Raw genomic sequence first — 20,614 nt, forward strand, 5'->3', positions numbered from 1 at the left:
CCCACTAGTTTCTATAATTGTACAACATAAGTCACATGAGATGTTAACATCAAGGGAAGCCTGGGGAGGAGCCAGTGGGAACTTCGTGTAATTTTCACTTCAAAACAAAAAGCTAACCCATGTTAAAATAAATCTACGCACTTTGACACTTCCTGGGGAGCCCTCAGTTCCTTGTCATTGTCCTTGTTTGTCCTTCCAGGAAGGGACAGCCACTTCCAGGAGGGGACAGAATTGGAGAGGTAGTGGCTTTGGCCTTTTCCTTAAGCCCCTCCTCAGCCCCTTCCCAAAGAGAGAGGTGGCATCTCTGGTGAGTGAGCCCGGGTCAGGGTCTGGTGTGTGTCGTCCAAGCCCCCTGGACTCTCTTTATGGGGGGCTGCCCTCAGGATGGAAGTGCTCTTCTCCTGGGTTACCCACCTGATTCAGGGCATGAGTCTTTGTTCTTGGGGGAAGGAAGGGGTGCTGGATGGGAACGAGGCAGTGACTGCTTGTAGCTGGCTTGAGAAGCGCATGCTTTGCCCACTTCCCCTCCCGGGGCACATCCGCAGTTCAGTTTTATGCCTCAGGGCCTTTGCACATGCGTTCCCTCATATGGCAGCGCCCTTCCCACCTCACCCACAGGACGCTGCTCAGCCATTCCTTTGTGGCTGACTTCCAATTCTCCCAAGCCAAGTAGAACTGACCCTTGCCTTCATCCTGTCGCTCAGGGCACAGGTGACACTTGTGTGCATGCTGATTTACTCACAGGAGTATCTCTCCCATTGTGCTGTGAGGTCCCCAGCACTGGGATCAACGTTGACTCATCTCTTCTCCTACATACCACATTGCCTGGCATCCAGTGGATAACGATAGACATTTTTGGAGTGAATGGACTGATTAGAAAGTTCTGGTTAGTTTTAATGTTTTTAAATGTAAAATATGTAATGATTTAAGTTAGGGATTTCACTTAGTAGACAAAAAAATCCTTTAAAACATGAGAAGGACCCCAGGGGCAGAAAATTCTCCATGGCCGATCATGTTCAGAGCTGTGAGATCCGTCCTGGGCTCTCGGCCTCAGCATTGGCGAACCTCGGGCTGTAATTCTTTGCCGTAGGAGGCTGGCCTGGGTATTGTAGGATGTTTCATAGCATCCCTGGCCTCTACCCACCAGATGCCAGTAGCAGCGTCCCAGCTGTGACAACCCAAAATGTCTCCAGACATGGCCAGATTTTCCCTGGGGGCTAAAACAGCGCCCAGTTGAGAACCTCTGGGCCAATCATCCAATAGGCTTTGGTACAGTAAATATTTCCTCTGCTGCCTCGACATTGCCAAAGCCAAACTCCTCAGAATTTGCCAGGCACAGGCCAGCATTTCTTTCAGGCTCTGACATTGAACACAAAATTCCCAAGCCGAAGGCAAAACCACTGGCCACTAAATGAGGACTTTGATTGCTACCAATTTCTTAAAGCACTCTCTGAAGGTTCCGCTTCAAATATTTATGGAGTCTATGAAATGGCTCCGGAGAATGAGTGGCCCTATTACATTTATAACTCCAGCGGTGATTTATGGACCTGGGAATTGCTGCAAATGCTTTGTCTAAGCTCTTGGTGAAAAGCCAGGATCCTCGCTGGGCTCAGGAGCTCGGAGGGTGCTGGGACGTTGTCGGCTTGGAGGGCAGGACAGGGCATTCCGCCTTTTTCTTGCAGACGTTGTGCGGAGAGTCCTGGTTCCACAGTGACCGCTGCCAGGCACGTTCCAGGATCAAGCGTGGACACCAAGGACAGAGGGAGCTGCGGGCAAGAGGACAGTGAAATGGTCTCTGCATCCAAATGTTTGTAAAAGCCCCTCCGTTCACACATTTAATCAAAGGAAGAGACGACAAGGATAGCTAACAGTTACGGGGCATTTTCTGTACCTGGCACCAAATACTCTTCACACATTGGCTCACTTCCTTTGGTGACAGTTCAATGAGACACACGCTATCATTACTGTGCTCTGGGTCAGAAAATGAGATTGGGGCAGCGTGAGACTCCCCCTCCACGTCATGCGGCAGGTGCCTGACAATACAGTCAAGAGTCCTGTAGAGTGGATGTCCTCTATAAATTTTCTATTTCCCAGTGACAAGAGAAAGTGACCTTCCCTTGAAAGAGGAACTAATGTCTTGCTGGTTGCAAACCTCATGCCCAGCATGTCTCAGGGCTTTCCCCAAATGTGTCATCTTACTTGCCTTCATTAGTTCCCCCAACAAGCTATCATCAGGCCCACTTTAGAGATGAAAACCCACTTAACAGTTTAAGAGATTCTAAATGCCTTCACTAAATGTATTAGCTCTGAAGTGGCTGGCTCAGAATTCAAAGCTAAGCCCATCTGATTTCAAATCTCTGCTCTTTCTACATCTCCTTTCCAGTCACTATTGTACCTGCGATCCCGTCACAACCAGCATCTCACACCTCTCAGGCACCTTTCCTGCAAATGACAGGAAGGACCGCCTCACCAGGTAACATGTGAGTCCTGCTAATGCCTCTTCTCCTTCCTCTAAAAGGTATGTCAGGTGTGTCTGTGCCTTGCCAGACAGATCTGCAGAATGGAGCCAAATTCTCCACCAGTCCCAGGAGACAAGAGCAGCCGCAGGTTTGCAATGTGCAGGGCCTTCTGCCTTGCCGGTGGAAGACGCTGAAGAAGAGGCTAGACAGCAGAGGCAGGGAATCGGCGATCACAATGTGGCAAGCCTGACCTTGTCCCTGCCCTCAAAGCACTTCCAATCCAGTGTGACAGGCAGACACATAAACTAGATATTATGCTGCAGTGTTCAAGCCCAAAGAGAGACCCACAGGTGCTGACGAAGGCTCCAGGACAGAAGTGAAGATTGCACACTGAAGATCTGGGAAGGTCTCATGGAGGTAGTGTCTGAGCTCGGCTTTTGGGGAGGAGCAGGATTCTGTTATGTGTTTAAAACGCAAGGTCATTCTGGGCTGACTAATGTGTGCATAGAGTCTGGACTCCATCTTATAATAATAATAATAATGATAGTCGGCCTGGCTCATGCCTGTAATCCCGGCACTTTGGGAGGCTGAGGTGGGTGGCTCACCTGAGGTCAGGAGTTCGAGACCACCCTGGTCAACATGGTAAAACCCTGTCTCTACTAAAAATACAAAAATTAGCTGGGTGTGGTGGTGCACGCCTGTAATCTCAGCTACTCAAAAGGCTGAGGCAGGAGAACCGCTCAAAGCTGGGAGGCAGAGGTTGCAGTGAGCCGAGATCGTGCCTCTGCACTCCAGCCTGGGCAACAGAGGGAGAATCCATCTCAAAATAATAATAATAATGATGATGATGATGATAGTTTAAGCAATATGAAACTACTGTTTTTGAGGGAAAGAGTAGTATAATATTGGCAATTTCCTAGGGTTCGATCTACAACAGTGAAAATTGACTGAGTTCTTACGATGTATCCTTCCAAGTGCTTTCCAGGTATTGATTCATTGCATCTTTACAAAATACCAAGGAGATAAGTGCTATTATTATTATCCCACCATACAGATGAAGCAACAGAAGCCCAGAGAGGTGAAGTGGCCCAAGGCCACACAGCTAATAGGAGCCTGCTACAAGATTTGAACTCAGGCCATATGGCTCTCAAGCCTGCATGATCCCCCACCACAGGAACAGCTGAACCCTGGGATGCAGTGTTGGATCTTCAGTGGGTGAGTGATGGGATGAGGCCAATGTTACAGAGGGTTAAACATTTCCTCATTCACTCAAGATTTGTCAGCCTTTTCAGGACATGTCTGTGTACTCTTAAGCTCTCTTCTCCTTTTTGCGCTAAGCTCAACCATACAGTAACAGAATTGTGTGACGTGACAAATTTAGTTACTGCCCTTCAAAACTCCATGCCTCATTTTCCTTGTAGATCACGAATCTCCTGGTGTCATTATTTAACAAGTTTGTTTTCAGCATGGGAAGCTCTTCCCCAAAACCAGCCCAGATACGTGGCTTGCCGTCTGTTTTTGCCCAAGGCAAGGAGCTGTGTTCCCAGATGCTCATGATGACTGGACAGAACCAAGACTGCAGCGAAAATGGAGTGCTGGGAACCAGGAGCAGGTGCCGTGCGCCTTCCAGAGAAACAGCCTGATGTCCCCTGTCTCTGGCTAACTACTCACCCAACAAGTGCTCCTGAAGGCCTCCTGTGGGCCAGGTACCGTGCAAAGCACGGGGAAAACGTTTAAATTGACATTCTGCCATCTTGCTACAAAGAAACAGAAGTCCCCTATGGACTTGAAATTATTTCTAACAGAGGAAATCCTCCAACAGAGGAAATCATTTCAAGTCCACAGCATTTCCAGTCCAGTGGGATTCTGTGTTTGTGGCGATGACTTTGAAGAAAGCTGAAGAACACCTGACAAACTTGGAACCATAAGGGTATTAAGATGCGTTTTTGGTTTATCCTTTCATGCAACATGTTACTTCACCTCTTTCCTCAGAAGCTTTGCTACAGGTTTCTGGCCAGTATCACCGAGAGCGGACACTGGAGAGTTTGTTCTCACACTGAGATCCAGATTGGAACTTTGAGGGAGGGAGGAGGGGACTGTTCCTCTCCCCCAACCCCGCCCCATCCAGGCCATGCACCATCTGGCCACGTAACGATCAGAGGGTCAGCTCCAGAACAAGGCGCCCTGGGTTGGGAGCCCGGCCCAGCCGCTTATGAGCTGGGTGGACTTTGCCCCTCTGTGCCTCACCTTTTCTCACAGGTAAAGTGGAGCTGATGCTGATATCTGTTTGGTGAGCCCTTTGTGGGACTGTCTGAGCCAATGCCGGCACAGTAAGATTTGGGTGTGCTTTCTGTTTCGCTGCTGTTGCTATCACTGTCGTCATTATCCTCTTCTCGTCTCCTCTCTACCTCCTCATACTTCATGCTCCAGCGATGTTGCTTGCCATGCCTCCAAATGCCTCATGGGCACTCACCCTCCCATCTCTTTGCAAGTGTTCCCTTCACCTAAAATGTTTTCTTCTTTTTTTCTTCTTCTTTCTTTCTTTCCTTCCTTTCTTTCTTTTCTTTTTCTTTCTTTCTTTCTGTTTCTTTCTCTCTCTTTCCTTCTTTCTTTTCTTTTCTTTCTTTCTCTTTCTTTCCTTCTTTCTCCTTCCTTTCCTTCCTTTCCTTCCTTTCCTTCCTTTCCTTCCTTCCTTCCTTCCTTCCTTCTTTCCTTTCTTTCTTTTTGAGATGTAGTCTCGCTCTGTTGCCCAGGCTGGAGCGCAGTGACACAATCTTGACTCACTACAACACTGGCCTCCAGGGTTCAAGCAATTCTCCTGTCTCAGCCTCCCAAGTAGCTGAGACTACAGGCATGCACCACCATGCCCAGCTAATTTTTGTATTTTTAGTAGAGACGGGGTTTCACCATGTTGGCCAGCTAGCCTTAAACTCCTGACCTCAAGTGACCCACCTACTTCGGCCCTTCAAAGTGCTGGGATTACAGGCGTGAGCCACTGCGCCCAGGCTGCCTAGAATATCTTCTACCTGCTGCCGATAAGGTAGACCAAAATAAGAAATCAGAGGTAATTAACCTAGGAATGATCAAGACTTTTTTTTTATTCCTAGAAAAGAAGTCATTTAAAATGAAAGTTACCAGTCAGAAAAAAAAGTTTAAGGTCAATAACAATAGCTATCATATTTTTTGAATACCTCCCCTATTTTTGATTCCAGGAACTGTAATAAATACTTCATATGCATGATTTCACTGAATTGTCCCAACAAGCCTGAGAGGTAAATATTATTGTCTGTTTCATCTTTTAGATGAAACAAATTAATGTAATCATGCAGGCAGGAAAGAAGCCATAGGGATAAAAGAAGGGAGAAAAAATACAATCGGCTGAAATAAAATAAGAGCAGTTTTCCTTCTGAGTAATGGCTGCTTTCTGTTTTTTTTTTTCTGTGAGCACCTCTGATGTGCCAGGCACACACTCAGCTCTGCCTGCCTGATTTCTCCTCCTAACAGTAACAGGCAGGCAGCCGCATTTCACAGCTGAGAGTTACCTGCAGGCAGAGGAAGTACTTGCCCAATATCACACGGAACTAAAAAGGGGTAGGGACTGGGACTTGAATTCAGATTTGCCAGACCCCAAAGCTCATAAGTAAAATAAGTTTTCTCTGGGAAGACAGAGGGGAGTGCTGCTCTGGCAATGACTGATTAGGATCTTCGGGACCAAACCTGCAGTAAGTGCAACTAGAAAAGGTAGGGGGACTGTAACAAAACATTTGTCTGGAGGCATCTGAGAGCTACCAAGGATATGAGGACTTGGGGGACCAAAATTGAAAACAAAAGAGAAGCCAAGAAAAGCGAGCAGGTCGCTTGAGGATGTATTTCCCCTCGAGGTGAAGGCAGGGTCTGTGCAGGAAAGAGCCAACTGAGAAGGTGAAAAGCTAAGGAGAGCTCTGAGCAGCCTCCTGGGTCCGACAGGGGAAAGGGCTCTGAAATACTCGACAGGCTTTTATGCCCTAGGAGTGAGCGTGAACCAGAAACACAGCAGACCTCCTGAGCACTGGAACTCCTCGATGACTCAGCGCTGAGGTGAGAAAGATGATCTGCTCTGACCAGAACAAAGGAAGTCCTCCGTGGATGGAGATACTGTCAGACCTCACATTGTATCATCAGTGTTCCATATATGATGTCCAGCATCCACTAAAAGTCACCAGACAGCTGGGAGCGGTGGCTCACGCCTGTAATCCCAGCACTTTGGGAGGCCAAGGTGGGCAGATCAGGAGGTCAGGAGTTCGAGACCAGCCTGGCCAACAGAGTGAAACCTCATCTCTACTAAAAATACAAAAATTAGCTGGGCGCGGTGGTGGGCACCTGTAATCCCCAGATACTTGGGAGGCTGAGGCAGGAGAATTGCTTGAAACCAGGAGGAAGAGCCTGCAGTGAGCCGAGATCGTGCCACTGCACTCCAGCCTGGGCAACAGAGCAAGACTCCTCAAAAAAAAAGAAAAAAAAAAAGTCACCAGACCTAGGACACATGATTTGAGCAGAAACAAACATTAAAATTAGATCATAGAAAGAGACTGAGGGTGAAACCTGGGGGCGCTGTTGGGGAGTGGGTCGTGCTCTATTTCTTGACTTGGTGGTGTTTTTCCAGGTGTATATTGCTTGGATAATTTGCTAAGCTGTAAATGTGTTGTACTTTCAATAACAAAGTTCATTTACGAAATGAGGTGACAGGTGCCTTCTCACCTTCAGGGAATCCAGTCGGGCTGTCTGTGCTGGCCACTCCGGCTCGGGAACAGGCCAGGACTCTGAAGACGATGAGCTTTGGAGGACGCTGTCCATTTCAGGATTCAAGAGGTGTGTCTGAGCTGGAAGGGAAAATTCTCAGTCAAGCCTCCACCAGGAACCCAGATGAAAAGTCTACAAGTGTCTGGGCCCTGCCATAGCCTTCTTCACTCTCTAGCCATTCCCAGATCATTCCTAGATCCCATGCCCCGGGGCAGAGGCCCTCTCAGATGCCTTTGAGCTCTCCAAGCACCTCACCCACACGCCTCTGATGGCGCTCTCATGATCTTGGGATATCCCAGAAAACTGCCTGCCTGCCTCGCCTTCCCCTACCTGGCTGCAAGCTCATTCCATGCAGGGACCACAGCCTTCGCAAGCCGGCTTAGCTTCGTAAGCCCAGAAACACCTATGTGGGATCTGGCACATGGTGGCCCTCCAGACATGTCCAGTGAAAAAATAACCCAATCGGTCTAGTACATGTCCTTCTTTGAAAGGGGATGAAGCTGAGCCAGAGAGGGGAGGAGACTTGCCTGGGGCCACAGAGAGAAAATTAGTGGCAGAAGCAGACCAGCTAGGATCTGTGCCTCTCCAACTGGGAGAACAGGTGCCAAGTCAGGGTGTAGGGACAGAAGGCCAAGGTAGAGAAGGACAGGCCCATCCTGAGGCGTCAAAGACTGAGAACAGGTTTCTCTGGTCATGTACTGACGTCATGCTATGTGTCAGGTGCCAGACACTCCAGAGGAAGGTCATGTTTACCTCCTGTTAAAGAGTGTATGGCTCAGAGAGGTTAATGAACTCATCTAAGACCACACAGCTGGCAAGAATAGAATCTAGAAATAAGAACCACTAGATGAACAGATCTCAATAGCAGCTCGGTCTTAAAGGTAACACCATCCAGATGTTCTACATGTTTTTATCAAGCACCTGATCCAAACACAACACTAAACAAATCCTTAGGAGCCCCATCCCACCCCCACACTCAGGGTAGTAAGCTGCGCTTAAACAAGACCCAACCAAATGCCACCTGTTTCCCCAAAACTATTGAAATAAAAAAAAGTAAAAGAAGGCCCAGGAAAATTCTGTCTGGTCAGGTAGTGGCTTAATTTTCTTTTTAATAATAAAAATAGGCCAGGCGCAGTGGCTCACACCTGTCATCTCAGCACTTTGGGAGGTCGAGGCAGGCAGATCACATGAGGTCAGGAGTTTCAGACCAGCCTGGCCAACATGGAGAAACCCTGTCTCTACAAAAATTAGCCAGGCATGACAGCGGGTGCCTGTAATCTCAGCTACTGGGGAGGCTGAGGTGGGAGAATTGCTTGAACAGAGGAGGTGGAAGTTGCAGTGAGCCAAGATCACACCATTGCACTCCAGCGTGGGTGACAGAGTGAGACTCCATCTCAAAAATAAATAAATAAATGAATAATAAAAATAACAGAACCAAAAAAAAAAGCACTCATGTTACCATCTCTCTGAGTAACCATGGCTAGTACTTTAGTTGCTGTCCTAGCCTAAGTTGCAGATCAGACCCAGATGTGCACATAGAATCATACAGCTATAATTATATGAAACATTCCATATCGTAACAGTTTTTTTTTCTTTTTTTGAGATGGAATCTCGCTCTTTCACCAGGCTGGAGTGCAGTGGCATGATCTCGGCTCACTGCAACCTCCTCCTCCCGGGTTCCAGCAATTCTCCTGCCTCAGCCTCCCGAGTAGCTGGGACTACAGGCGCCCACCACCATGCCTGGCTAATTTTTGTATTTTTAGTAAAGACGAGGTCTCACCATGTTGGCCAGGATGGTGTCAATCTCTTGACCTTGTGATCTGCCCTCCTCAGCCTCCCAAAGTGCTGGGATTACAGGCACGAGTCACCATGCCTGGCCCATATCCTAACAGTTTTGAACTTAGTAGAACATGGTAATTCCCATGCTGTTGCATGGCGTTTTTCAGTACCATTTTAATGACTATGCTGTATTTCACTGATTATATGGGCTCGTTAACAATATTGAGGGTTTCCCCCAATTTTTCACTATTACAGATGCACTGGCAGGAACATGCCTGTCCACAGAATCTTTCCACATACAGAATTATCTACCTAGGATGAGTTTCCAGGAGTGAAACTCTAGCACTGAGGAATTTGAAGGTTTGTATTTTTCCAGTGTGTTCTCATTGTGAAATGAGAAGACAATGCCACACAGGAAAGGGGGAGGGAGAAGTGGGTCCCATTCCTTTTAGTAGCATGAACGTGACAGTGGGCATCTCTCCCCTGGCCCACCAGTCACAGCGTCCTGCTGGCCTGGACTTTTTCTGAGTACACACGCTTTTCCTGATCAAAAATCACACTGACCTCTTAGAGCTGCCGTCATCTCAGACTTGATGTCCAGGTGGTGGCTTGTCTGCAAGAAAACACACCTGGGCAGTTATTCTGCATGGCACTGGAGGGACAGCCTTGCACAGAGCACTGCAACTGGGCCAAGCAGGGCCATCACCCCTCCCCGAAAAAACTGCATTCTGTGTAGGACCAGCCCTGCCTGTGTGCATGAAGGCCTCCCTCCTCTTCTCTCCAGGATGCTCGAAGGAGAACAGGAATTGGTTTTGCTCTTAGGAAACACAGGCACAGAAAAATGATTCCATTTCCTTTTCTCAAATTAAATCTCCAAACGGAGACAGTAATAAAAGTGCTTTAGAAACCGCTATTAAAAAACATTTTAATGAGGACATCCGGTGCTCTGATGTCTCCCCTGGGGCCCCTGATTTAATCACCCAGGAATTCAGGTCAGGCTTGGGTCTGAGTGCACCACCGCACAGACCAGTGTCCTCCTGGTTCCGCACTGCACGGGGCAGGTGAGAAGTGAGATGGCAATGATCACTCAACTGATTGGCCCATGGCCCCCAGGTGGTTGAGTAAGAACAACTGCTGGATCTTCAAGGCAGGTGAGAGTTGTTTCCAGACCAGCAGCCTGGATCTTGCTTCCTCCTGGGTGTTTCTGTGATAGCTGTCTTCCCTGTCTCCACTTCCAACACCCTGGTCACACTCTTCCTCCAGGTATAGGAGACCATCTCCATGTCTGGAAGGGCCCTGCCCTCTCTTTCTGTCTCTGGTGAACTTCTACATAGATGTCAAGGCCCAAGTCAAATGTTGCCTCCTCTGTGAAGTCTTCCCTGACTCCACCTGGCAGAGTTCAGCCACTTGCCTCTCACACAGCCCCTCCTGTGCTGCAGCGGCACCTGGGTTCTATGAGGGTCCCCTCTAACCTGAATTGACTGGTGCAGGGCCTAATACTCAGGGACATGGGTAATGGCTCAGCCATCTTCTGGTAGTGACCGGATCACACCAGCACTCCTGGGAGCCTTCGGTACCAGGCACAATGCCTGCTCCTGAACGGTGCTCTTAGAGCACTTTGCTGTCGCCCGTATCAACACTGCTGTGGCTTCAAGCACCATGGACTCTCCCACCCCCGTGCCTGTACCCAAGCAGTTCTCGCAGCCTTGAGACCTTCACTCCATCTTTTCAGCTGTTAAATCCTGCTTTCTGTCCTTCAAGGCCGGGTCTGAGTGCTTCCTCCTCCTCCAATCTGTCTCTCTCTCCTCTCTGCTTATTTCCAGTGCTTTGAATGAATGCCTTTTATTGCCCCTGGGTTTAAAGTCAGGTGTCTCCTCATTAGATAGAGGCTCCTTCAATGAGAGACTAAGGTTTGGTTTGCCTTCGTAGAGGATACACCCGCAGAGCAGCCTCAGGTGCACTCAACTGACTTCTGGGTGGGCCTGCATTCAGTATGTGATTGGGGTGCAAGGACCCTTGTCTGCTTCCAGCTCCTCAACTACCGCATGGGCCTGGAGTGGCTGGAGAGGGGCTGTGTGAGAGGCAGAGTTGGGCTTTTTTTTTTTTGAGACGGAGTCTTGCTCTGTCGCCCAGGCTGGAGTGCAGTGGCCGGATCTCAGCTCACTGCAAGCTCCGCCTCCCGGGCTCACGCTATTCTCCTGCCTCAGCCTCCCGAGTAGCTGGGACTACAGGCGCCCGCCACCTCGCCCGGCTAGTTTTTTGTAGTTTTTAGTAGAGACAGGGTTTCACCGTGTTAGCCAGGCTGGTCTCGATCTCCTGACCTCGTGATCCGCCCGTCTCGGCCTCCCAAAGTGCTGGGATTACAGGCTTGAGCCACCGCGCCCGGCCAAGAAGGAATGGCCACTAAATGCCAGTGACACAGAGTAAGGGACAGATGAAGACTTGTGCTACATTCTCCCGAGCCCTGCCTCTCTCCCCACGCAGACTTTTAGGGAAATATTCTAAGTTTCATAAAGGCAAGAGTTCAAGAGAAAATAATTGCCTGGATCCTTGGAGGCCCAGGCTTGGGGATTTGCAGATTTAATGAACTGGGGGAGTTCAGGGTTTTGAGGGACAATTCTTCAATCGTCTGAGTATGACTGCCCCTTTTTTAGACCAGATTCCATTTCCAAAGGCCCGCAACTAGATCTCGTTGATAAATACCCAGAGGAAAGCAGGAGGTGGCAGGAGGAAGAAACAGCAGGGCGAGAGGAGGTAAAATTAGCATCTTCCTTACTAGGTCACCTACCTCTTTGCCTCGACCGGAGACTCTCCCCTGCTAGTGCACCCAAGGCCCCTGGCTGTGCCCAGAGGAGCAAAACTGAGGGTTTGCTTGGAGGTGCCCCAAAAGCTGTTGGGTGTGTGTGTGTGACAGGTGCGGCGCCAGGCATCTGACATGGGGTCTTATTCAAACCTCACAGAGCCCCATCTGGGGACAGCAGCCTCCACCCGGCCGAAGACGACAGGTGGCTTAGGCAGGTGAAAGGCAAGTGTCAAGTTCATGAGATGGGTAACTATTGAGAATGAAGCTGTCATCATCTGCTGGTGAATCTCCATGCCCAGAGAGAGGACAGGAAACCACGCCCCAGGAGCACAGGAAGCTCCGGAGTCCTCTGTTCTCTGATGGGAACTTCCATCTGGAGATTGGACCTCAGGGGCAGACAATAGGGGAGGGCAGGAGAGCCAGCTGCCATCCTAGCCAGTGCTGTGACCCAGGTGAGCCCCAGCACCCCTCTTCTCCTCTCCTTTGGTACCCGGGCCTCTGCCTCCAAGGTCTCAGGGACAGGGTAACTGAGTACAGACAGCAAAGGTGTCTCATTTCACGCTTGTGAATATCAACAGAGTAGGTCCAGGCAAAACACAGGAAAAATAAAAGGCCCCCTGGGGCTAGGGGCCGGTAGGGGAATGGGAGAGGAAGCAAAACAGGCCCAACAAGGTGCCCTGAGCCCTGCTCACTCAAGGAGTCCAGGGGACAAGGTGGAATTAAGAACTCCAGAGAGGTTTTAGGAATCTGAGAACAGCAGGAGCCTGCCTTCCCTGAGGGCCCATCTCCAGCTAACATCAGGGAGGTGGCAAGACCCGTGTTCCCAGCAGAAGGAAGAGTGACCTTTGCCATGGCCAGCCTGACCTCGTGGGGTTCCCTCCATCTCCAGAACAGGCACCTGAGCTGGAGAGAATCAGCACAGCAGGAGTAGGGAAGCCAGGGCAGATACAAGGGTGACCCATGGATGCTAGTGACCCGGACGGTAAAACAGCAGATACCAGCACAGACAGTGGCGCCAGCACCCATGGCCCCCAGCCCATCGTCACATGCCTGTGGAAAGGGCACTGGGGATGAACCCACTGAGGCTCAGTTTCCACCACCCACCCAAACCAGGACAAGCAAAGATAATGGAAATACAAAGATTCAGTCACATGCAGGGAGGGGAGGTGGTCACTGACTGCTGCCTGCATGGGCATCAGGCCATGCCACCTCCTCCTGAAAGGGTAGAGTTTAGTGGTCCCATCCCGAGGCCCAGCCCCCACCCCCTCAACAGCCCTGGGATATGCTGAGGCTCAGGGTCCCCTGTGGACCCTTGCAGCAGGATGCTGGGAAGTTGGAGTGAGCAGATCCATGGAGAGCGTGCGAGGCGGAGGGCAGCGTGAGCCTTGGCCACCATGGCTTGGCTGGATAAATGAAGGCAGCCTGTCCAATTGGGACCCTAGCCCAGCCCATGCCCCCATCCCAAAGGTAGGGGCCAGAGAATGGGAGCGTCTCAGGACACTGTGGGCACCAGGAGCCCAGGACCGTCCAGGGGTGTTCCTGGAAGGTACATCAACCCTCCACTGCCTGGCTGGAGTTCCCAGGACCTGTCCCTTGCTGCTCTGGCACTTCCTACCTCCAGCCCATCAGAGTCTCCTCAGCCATCCTGGCAGTCCTCCTGGGCTCCTATCCAGAGCCCAAAGGCCTCCATCGGGAATTCCATCTGTGTCCTCTGAATCGAGAGTTACTGTCCATCAAGCAAGCAGCACTGGATCTGCTTCCTGTCTGGCTACCAGTAGGAGGAGCTGCCAACGCCACTCCCACCCTGCTCTCCACTGAGAACCAAGAGGCAGACACCCCGCCGGGGCACAGGTGCCTGTGACCTCCCATCCAGCCCAGCCTCCCCCCACTCCTCCCCATGGCTTCCCATCAGCCCAGCCTCCCCCCCACTCTGGAGTTCTCTGAGTTTCTGAAACACATCATACTTTTTTTTCACTTTCAAAAGGTCTGTCAGGGACACCCTGGTCCACGGAAGCATGTCCGGGCCCAGAAACACATCCTTATAGGAGATGAATGCATCTGTCCGATGACATTATTATAACTCTCCCTGCTCTCATTCTGGGCTCTCAAATGACAGATGAGGAAATGAATGAAAAAATTTGATTTTCCAGATAATTCTACTATAGGGAGAGAATATGCTGACAATTTTTCATCCATCCATCAGATACTTCAACCTGCATAATAGTTCTATTTCTCATAGGAAACTTAAAAATTAATGTTCCAGTGTATACATCATTCTCTGTGAGTTTGGTCATTGTAAGTCAGTCTATCCAACCCCAGTGAACATTTCAATTCTAGCTCCATGGCCTAGGAGAATGGGGAGCAGCCCTTGGAAGGTGGGCCACTGCTATGATGTCCCCTCAGCAGACAGACAGCTGGCCTTCCAGGGTGACACCAGCTGCATTTGCTGTTTGATACTTTCACAACCTGGAACTCTGCTTTCGATTTTTTTTTTTTTTTTTTTTGACGGAGTCTTGCTGTGTCACCAGGCTGGATGGAGTGCAGTGGTGTGATCTCGGCTCACTGAAACCTCCACTTCCCTGGTTCAAGAGATTCTCCTGCCTCAGCCTCCTGAGTAGCTGGGACTACAGGCATGTGCCACCACACCTGGCTCATTTTTGTATTTTTAGTAGAGACAGGGTTTCTCCATGTTGGCCAGGATGGTCCTGATCTCCTGACCTTCTGATCTGCCTGCCTTGGCCTCCCAAAGTGCTGGGATTACAGGCGTGAGCCACCGTACCCAGCCTGCTTTCAATTTTATCTCACTTAACCCCCAGATATCAGGTCTGTAGTGGATCTCAAGGACTATGAAGGCATTTTGACAAAATTCTGCTCTTTTCTTACCCCTATTCTAGTTCTGAAGGAGTCTTGTACCCCTTGGGCAAAGAGAAGAGCAAGAGACTGGGAGCCTGGGGCTCTGGATTCAAGTTCTGCCTGTGGACCGAGTCAACAAATGGCCCTGAATATGCCTCTTGGCCTCCAGGCCTCCATCTCTGCTGTGCAATGATTTGGACCAGAAGGGACCTCTGAAGGCTGTGAGGGAAAGGAAGGATCAGAGGAGGTTGGCCTTGCAGAGACCAGACTGGGCAGAGCTGCAGAGGGAGACTCAGACCTGGTGCCAAGGGGCTGAGAGCAAGTCCTATAGGCAGAGCCTGGAGGGACCGTGGAAAACAGTCCCGGCTGTGTTTACCGTGGGAGCTGCGTCTCGCCCGCGCACATAAGGAGCGGAGCTGGTCTGGCAGGGGCATTGCTGGCTTGTCCCCAGGAAGGGGGCTGCATGTATGTGTGTGGGCAGGCATGGCTGGGCACCCATGGGTGCCGACTGTAGTCAGGAGAGCTGGCATTCATCTCCACTTGCACTACCTGTGTTACCCGGAGCACATCTCCTAACCTCTCTGGCCTCAATTTCCTCTTTTGTTGACCACTGGAAGAAGAGATTCTCATTCCTTTGGTTCATTATTTCATTCATTCAACAAACATTCTTCCAGGTTTGTGGCAGATTCTCAGAGCCAGGCACTGGGAAGACAAAAAAGGCTATGGAGCAGCTCTGGGCCCACTGGAGAGGGGCCCACAAAGCCCTGCAACAGCCGGGAGAGCTCCCTGCTCACGCCCCGTCATGCACAGCCACATGCAATGGAGCACAGGGGAGGCTGTGGCTAACTCTCTGGTCTGCAGGGCTCAGAGCAGGCTGCCTGGGCAAGGTCACACCTGTACCTTGAAGGATGGACAGGAGGTCATGGGGTGACTGAAGCAACCTGCCAGAGGAAGTGACCAGTGCACAGGTCCCGGCACAAAAGATCCATCTTGTGACACATGCAGTGAAGCTTATATGATGCTAAATTACAATCACTGTTTGCATCTGTGCACTGCACCATTTCCTGAGCACTGTAAAGGGTCAGGATTGCCAGATGCACCTTCCCATGCCCACCCAGGGCATAGGCATGGGCACAGAGGAAAAGCCAGGGGGTGTCTTCTTGGATAGTGTCCGTGGATGGAGACAGGGAGGAAAGGAGGGGCTGTTTGGGCCAGGCCGGGGCATGCAAGGGACGTGCCCACACCCCATAGGAAGCAGAGACAGGGCCGTCTCTGGGATTCTACCTCTGGGACTCCCGGAGCCAGGAAGGTGGCCGCGTACTCAGCCAGTGCCACGTCGTTGAGCATGTTCTGTGCCAGCTCAGAGAGCAGGAGGTTCCCCAGCCCATGTCTGTGCAGCTCCTGCAGCAGGTGGGTGATCAGGCGGTTCCTCTCCCGGCACTTCTGGACCAGCGAAGCTATCTTGGCCTGAAAGGGAGGGAGGCTATGGATGCAGAGCTACCACCAGGGCTGTGTGGCTGAGCTGGGGGACTGGGGGCCGGAGGGTCAGCTGAGGCCCCTACTCACCATCCCCAACTCTCCCTCTGCTCAGCGGAGCAGGCTTCTCCCTGCAACGCCTCCCTGCACCCAGAAGCCAGGCTGCCTTCGGAGCAGACGGCCACACACACCCAGGGGCTCCACACTGCCCTCCCCATGGTCTAGGCTCAGGGCAGCAGGGGTCAAGAGCGTGGATTTGGGCCCCACCACGGACCAGCTCTGTGAGCAAGCTCCCCTCTGCACCTCGACTTGCCCGTCTGTACAATGGGGGTTGTCACTGGACACCAGGATAAAAGGAGACGGTGCAGGGAGGCACCTACCCAGTGTCGTGTTTCTATCCTTATCTCACATTTAGATAGCACTTTATAAGGGATTGTGGTCTTCATCCAAAGAAACGCTCCACAGCAAATGATGGCAATGAGAGGGAGGAGGAGGGAAACCTTGCACTGCAGCAGCTCCACGGTCTGCTCTGCACTTTCCCAGCTACCACGTCTGCAGAGGCTCGGCAGGAATTACGACGATTTTCATTTTACAGGCGCCAACTCGAGGCTCAGACAGACACGGAAATGTGGGGTGGGAAATAACTTTAGGAACTGTGTGGCTCATGCTTCTGATTTGACGGCTGAGGAAACTGAGGCCCCAGAGGGAGGATGACTCTGCAGGTCAGCGGGAGTCCAGGGCATAACCGGGTTCTGCGGATGCCCAGCCCAGGGCACCTCCCTCTCCACTCTGCCCTGAGACCAGAAAGAAAGAGCAGAGCCCCCAGCTTCTCCCCAGATCCAGGCCCATGTTCGAGATGAAATGTGTTACCTTAACCAAATTCCGTGTCCTGCTAGCAAAGAACATATTAAACCCTGTGGGCGAGTAATGACATTTCCTGGAGTTGATCTTAAACATAAATGTCTAGACACGTGGAGAAAACCTTTCTGAGAAAAACTACATCGGCCAGGTATGGTGACTCACGCCTGTAATCCCAGCACTTTGGGAGGTCGAGGTGGGGGGGGATCACGAGGTCAGGAGTTCAAGACAACCCTGGCCAACATGGCAAAACCCCATCTCTACTGAAAATACAAAAATTAGCCAGGTATGGGGCGCATGCCTGTAATCCCAGCTACCTGGGAGGCTGAGACAGGAGAATCACTTGAATTCAGGAGGCAGAGGTTGCAGTGAGCCGAGATCGAACCATTGTACTGCAGCCTGGGTGAGAGAGTGACACTCTGTCTCAAAAAAACCAAAAGTGCGTCACAGTGTTTATATACAATTAATGATACAAAAGAGAGAGCGAGATAGAAAGGAAGGTGTTTGAGCATACAGTGCAGGGGTGGTGATTTTCTGAACCAAGGCGTCTCGCGCTTCACCCCAGCATGAACAGTGCAGCCTCAAAGGCTGGAACCCACCTCCTAGGTCACCCTGTCGAGTGGGAACAGGAGGAGGCAAACGTACAGACATCGTAGGCTTTCAAACACATGGGAAACATACCAAAGGAAAAGACATGGAAATGCCATGTACAAGCAGGGGCTGCTGCCTTCTGTCTCCTTCGTTCTTTCCAGTTTTGTTTTGTTTTGTTTTGTTTTGAGTCAGGATCTCACTCTGTTGCCCAAGCTGGAGAGCGTGATGTGATCTCAGCTCACTGCAGCCTTGACCTCCTGGGTTCAAGCAATCCTCCTACCTCCGCCCTCCCAAGTATCTGGGACTACAGACGCATGCCACCATGCCCGGCTAATTTTTGTGTTTTCTGTAGAGATGGGGTTTCACCATGTTGCCCAGGCCAGTCTCAAACTTCTGAGCTCAAGCAATCCACCCGCCTCAGCCTCCCAAAGTGCTGGGATTACAGGTGTGAGCCATCGCGCCTGGCCCTATCCAAACTTTTATACAATACAGGTGGATTACATGTCTAATAGGAAAAATACTAAACTCCCTGTTGAAAGAGGCACTTCATATTGATTTTATGGACATATTACCTTCAGGGGAGTCACCGCCAACTTTGCTTCATGTTGCTTTTTCTGAAGTTCTTCAAGCTGAAATAAAAGCGACATTTTTGACAGCACTGCACTGTCATTTACCACTGTCCAGAGTTTCCCCAGGCAAGCCGGGCTCAGAGCAGCTGGCAGTTGCCTGCCCTCTTTACCCTCAGGGGGACTCAGTGCTGGGAACAGGGGCCTTTCCCACCACCTGCCTGGCAGGATCACGGGAGGGCAGATGTTCTGAATACTCAAGAATCAGCTCTGCCCAGCTACAGTAGCTGGGGCCAACTCCAAGCTCTCTTCTGAGTCTCCAAGCAGCCTGGCAGTTTTCTGGTCTTGTGGTAAATATACAAGCTCCTGAGCCAGACACCAGGGGTCGTAATCCCGGCTCAGCCAGTCGCTGGAACTGAGATCTTGTGCAAGACACTCTTTCTGCCTCAGTCTTCTCATCTGTGAAGGGGGCTCATATGAGTGCCCCCCCCCCCCCCCCCCCCCCCCCCGCTGGTGAGAACTGTAGTGAGGATTCAGTGAACCCATTCATGTAAAGTGCTTAGAACAAGCCCTGGCATCTGTCAGTGATCAATAAACTCATGTTACTATTAGGGGCAGATGAAAGCTGGACACAGATTCTTTGAGACTGCTCCCTGTGGAGGGGGCTCCTATCCTCTTCCCTCAGATCTGGGCAGGCCTGAGAAGCCTTGACTCACACAATGCAGTGGAAGTGGCCCTGGGGCCTTTATGGGTCCAGCCTTGAAGAGGAAATGGCAGCTTCCACTTTGGGTCTCTTCTGTTTCTGAGCCAGGATTTAAGAATCCCAAGTGCCCACTGGGGAGACTGTGAGACATGACAGAAAAAGGGAAGGCACAGGTGGGGGCTGCCTTCCGCCACCCTGCAGAGGGGCCAGGATGTAAGTGAGGTCGCCAGGGATCCCCCAGCCAAGCCTGGCATCCAGCTGGATACCACTGAGTCATGCCCACTGATCCCTTGGAGGGCAGAAGAGCCTGGCCGAGTCCTGTCTGGATTCCTGAGCCATAAGATACAACAAAGCAGGTGTTGTGTGAGTTCTTTTAACTCTCTCAGTCCCTTTGTAGTCAGTTTAAAAAATCAAATAAAAAGCCACAAGCCTCTTCCTCATCCCCAACCTCTTCTGACCAACATACTCATATGGGTCAGAATGTGTGTATATGAAATTATATTACGCAAAAGATCTTGCATCTTGCTTCATAATTGAATAATAGGCAAGATTTTAAAAGAATGAGATCAGTTTGTATGTGATACAAAAATTTTGGTGTTATTTTCATATTAACACATAGAAACTGACCTCATTCTTTTAAAATCTTGCATATTATTTAATCACGAAGCTGAAATAAAATGATTTGACCAGTTCTTTGTTTATGGAAATTTATATTAGTTCTGTTTCTTTGTTTTACAAACAAGATTTCAGTGAACATTTCCATATATCTGTTTTTGGCACACCATTCCTAATATATTCAAAGAGTAAAATTCCAGCTTTAAGCAGACCGTCTTATATTCAAAAGGCACTCAATCATATTTGCAGGCTTGGATTAAGCCTTCTGTCTGCTTCAGTTTAGGAAATAACCTAAATATGCCACAGTGAGATAAGTATTGGGCATTTGCAATCAAAAAGCAAACGAGAAGCAATTAAAAAGATAACCTACAGAATTGGAGGAAATATTTGCAAATCATATATCTAATAAAGGACTTCTATCTAGAACATAAAAGGAACTCTCACAACTTAACAAAAAGAGAGTCAATTAACCCTATTAGAAAAATGGGAAGAATCTGAATAAACTCTTCTTCAAATAAGACATACAAATGACCCATAGGCACATGAAAAGATGTCCCACGTTATTAGCCATCAGAAAATACAACTCAAAACCAATGAAAGACAATTTCCCACTAACTAGGATGTCTATGATAAAAAAGACGACTAGTAGCAAATGTTAGTGAGGGTGAGAAGTTGGAACCTTCCTACACTGCTGGTGAGAACATGAAATAAAGTGATCAGAGACACTCTTCCTCTTTAAAGCAACTGCAACTGAGATGTTCAGGAATTATATTACAAAAATTTCATCATAAAACTGAGAACTGCTAAAAAGAATCCTAGGGAAATTCTCAACCTGCAAAATAGACGAACTGAAATTAAGAACTAAAGTGAGTTTAAGAGCAAATTAGATTCATCCAAAGAGTACTATTTAGCTGGAAGAGAGATTCGAAGGAAATACTGAAACTGAGCAGAAAGAAAAAAGAATGAAAATAATCTAAAATATACTTAAAGTCTAATTCACGTGTAACTGAAGTTTCCACACCCCCCCCTCCCCACAGGCCAGTGACAGATAAGAGAAAAAAGCAATACTAGCTCTTGTGTTGGTTGAAGACACAGTGAACGAGACACACTCAATTATTGCTGGTGGCATGGA

The 20,614-nt window shown here is 49.8% G+C and overlaps 1 protein-coding gene across 1 annotated transcript in view; it reads right to left on the reverse strand.

Annotated features, from left to right (window-relative positions):
- Positions 1-214: 214 nt before the first annotated feature.
- C2H4orf50 (chromosome 2 C4orf50 homolog) overlaps positions 215-20,614 on the reverse strand; it is a 69,358-nt gene continuing 48,958 nt past the window's right edge. Inside the window, exons 9-13 of the mRNA XM_010370049.2 lie at positions 18,171-18,227; positions 15,958-16,140; positions 9,582-9,630; positions 7,197-7,318; positions 215-1,766 (exon numbers count right to left, since the gene is read on the reverse strand). Of these exons, the coding sequence (XP_010368351.2) occupies positions 1,521-1,766; positions 7,197-7,318; positions 9,582-9,630; positions 15,958-16,140; positions 18,171-18,227 (657 nt within the window). The 3' untranslated portion in view covers positions 215-1,520. The remainder of the gene's footprint in view (positions 1,767-7,196; positions 7,319-9,581; positions 9,631-15,957; positions 16,141-18,170; positions 18,228-20,614) is intronic.

The sequence above is a fragment of the Rhinopithecus roxellana genome, chromosome 2 (assembly GCF_007565055.1).
Source record: "Rhinopithecus roxellana isolate Shanxi Qingling chromosome 2, ASM756505v1, whole genome shotgun sequence".
Taxonomy (NCBI): Eukaryota; Metazoa; Chordata; class Mammalia; order Primates; family Cercopithecidae; genus Rhinopithecus; species Rhinopithecus roxellana.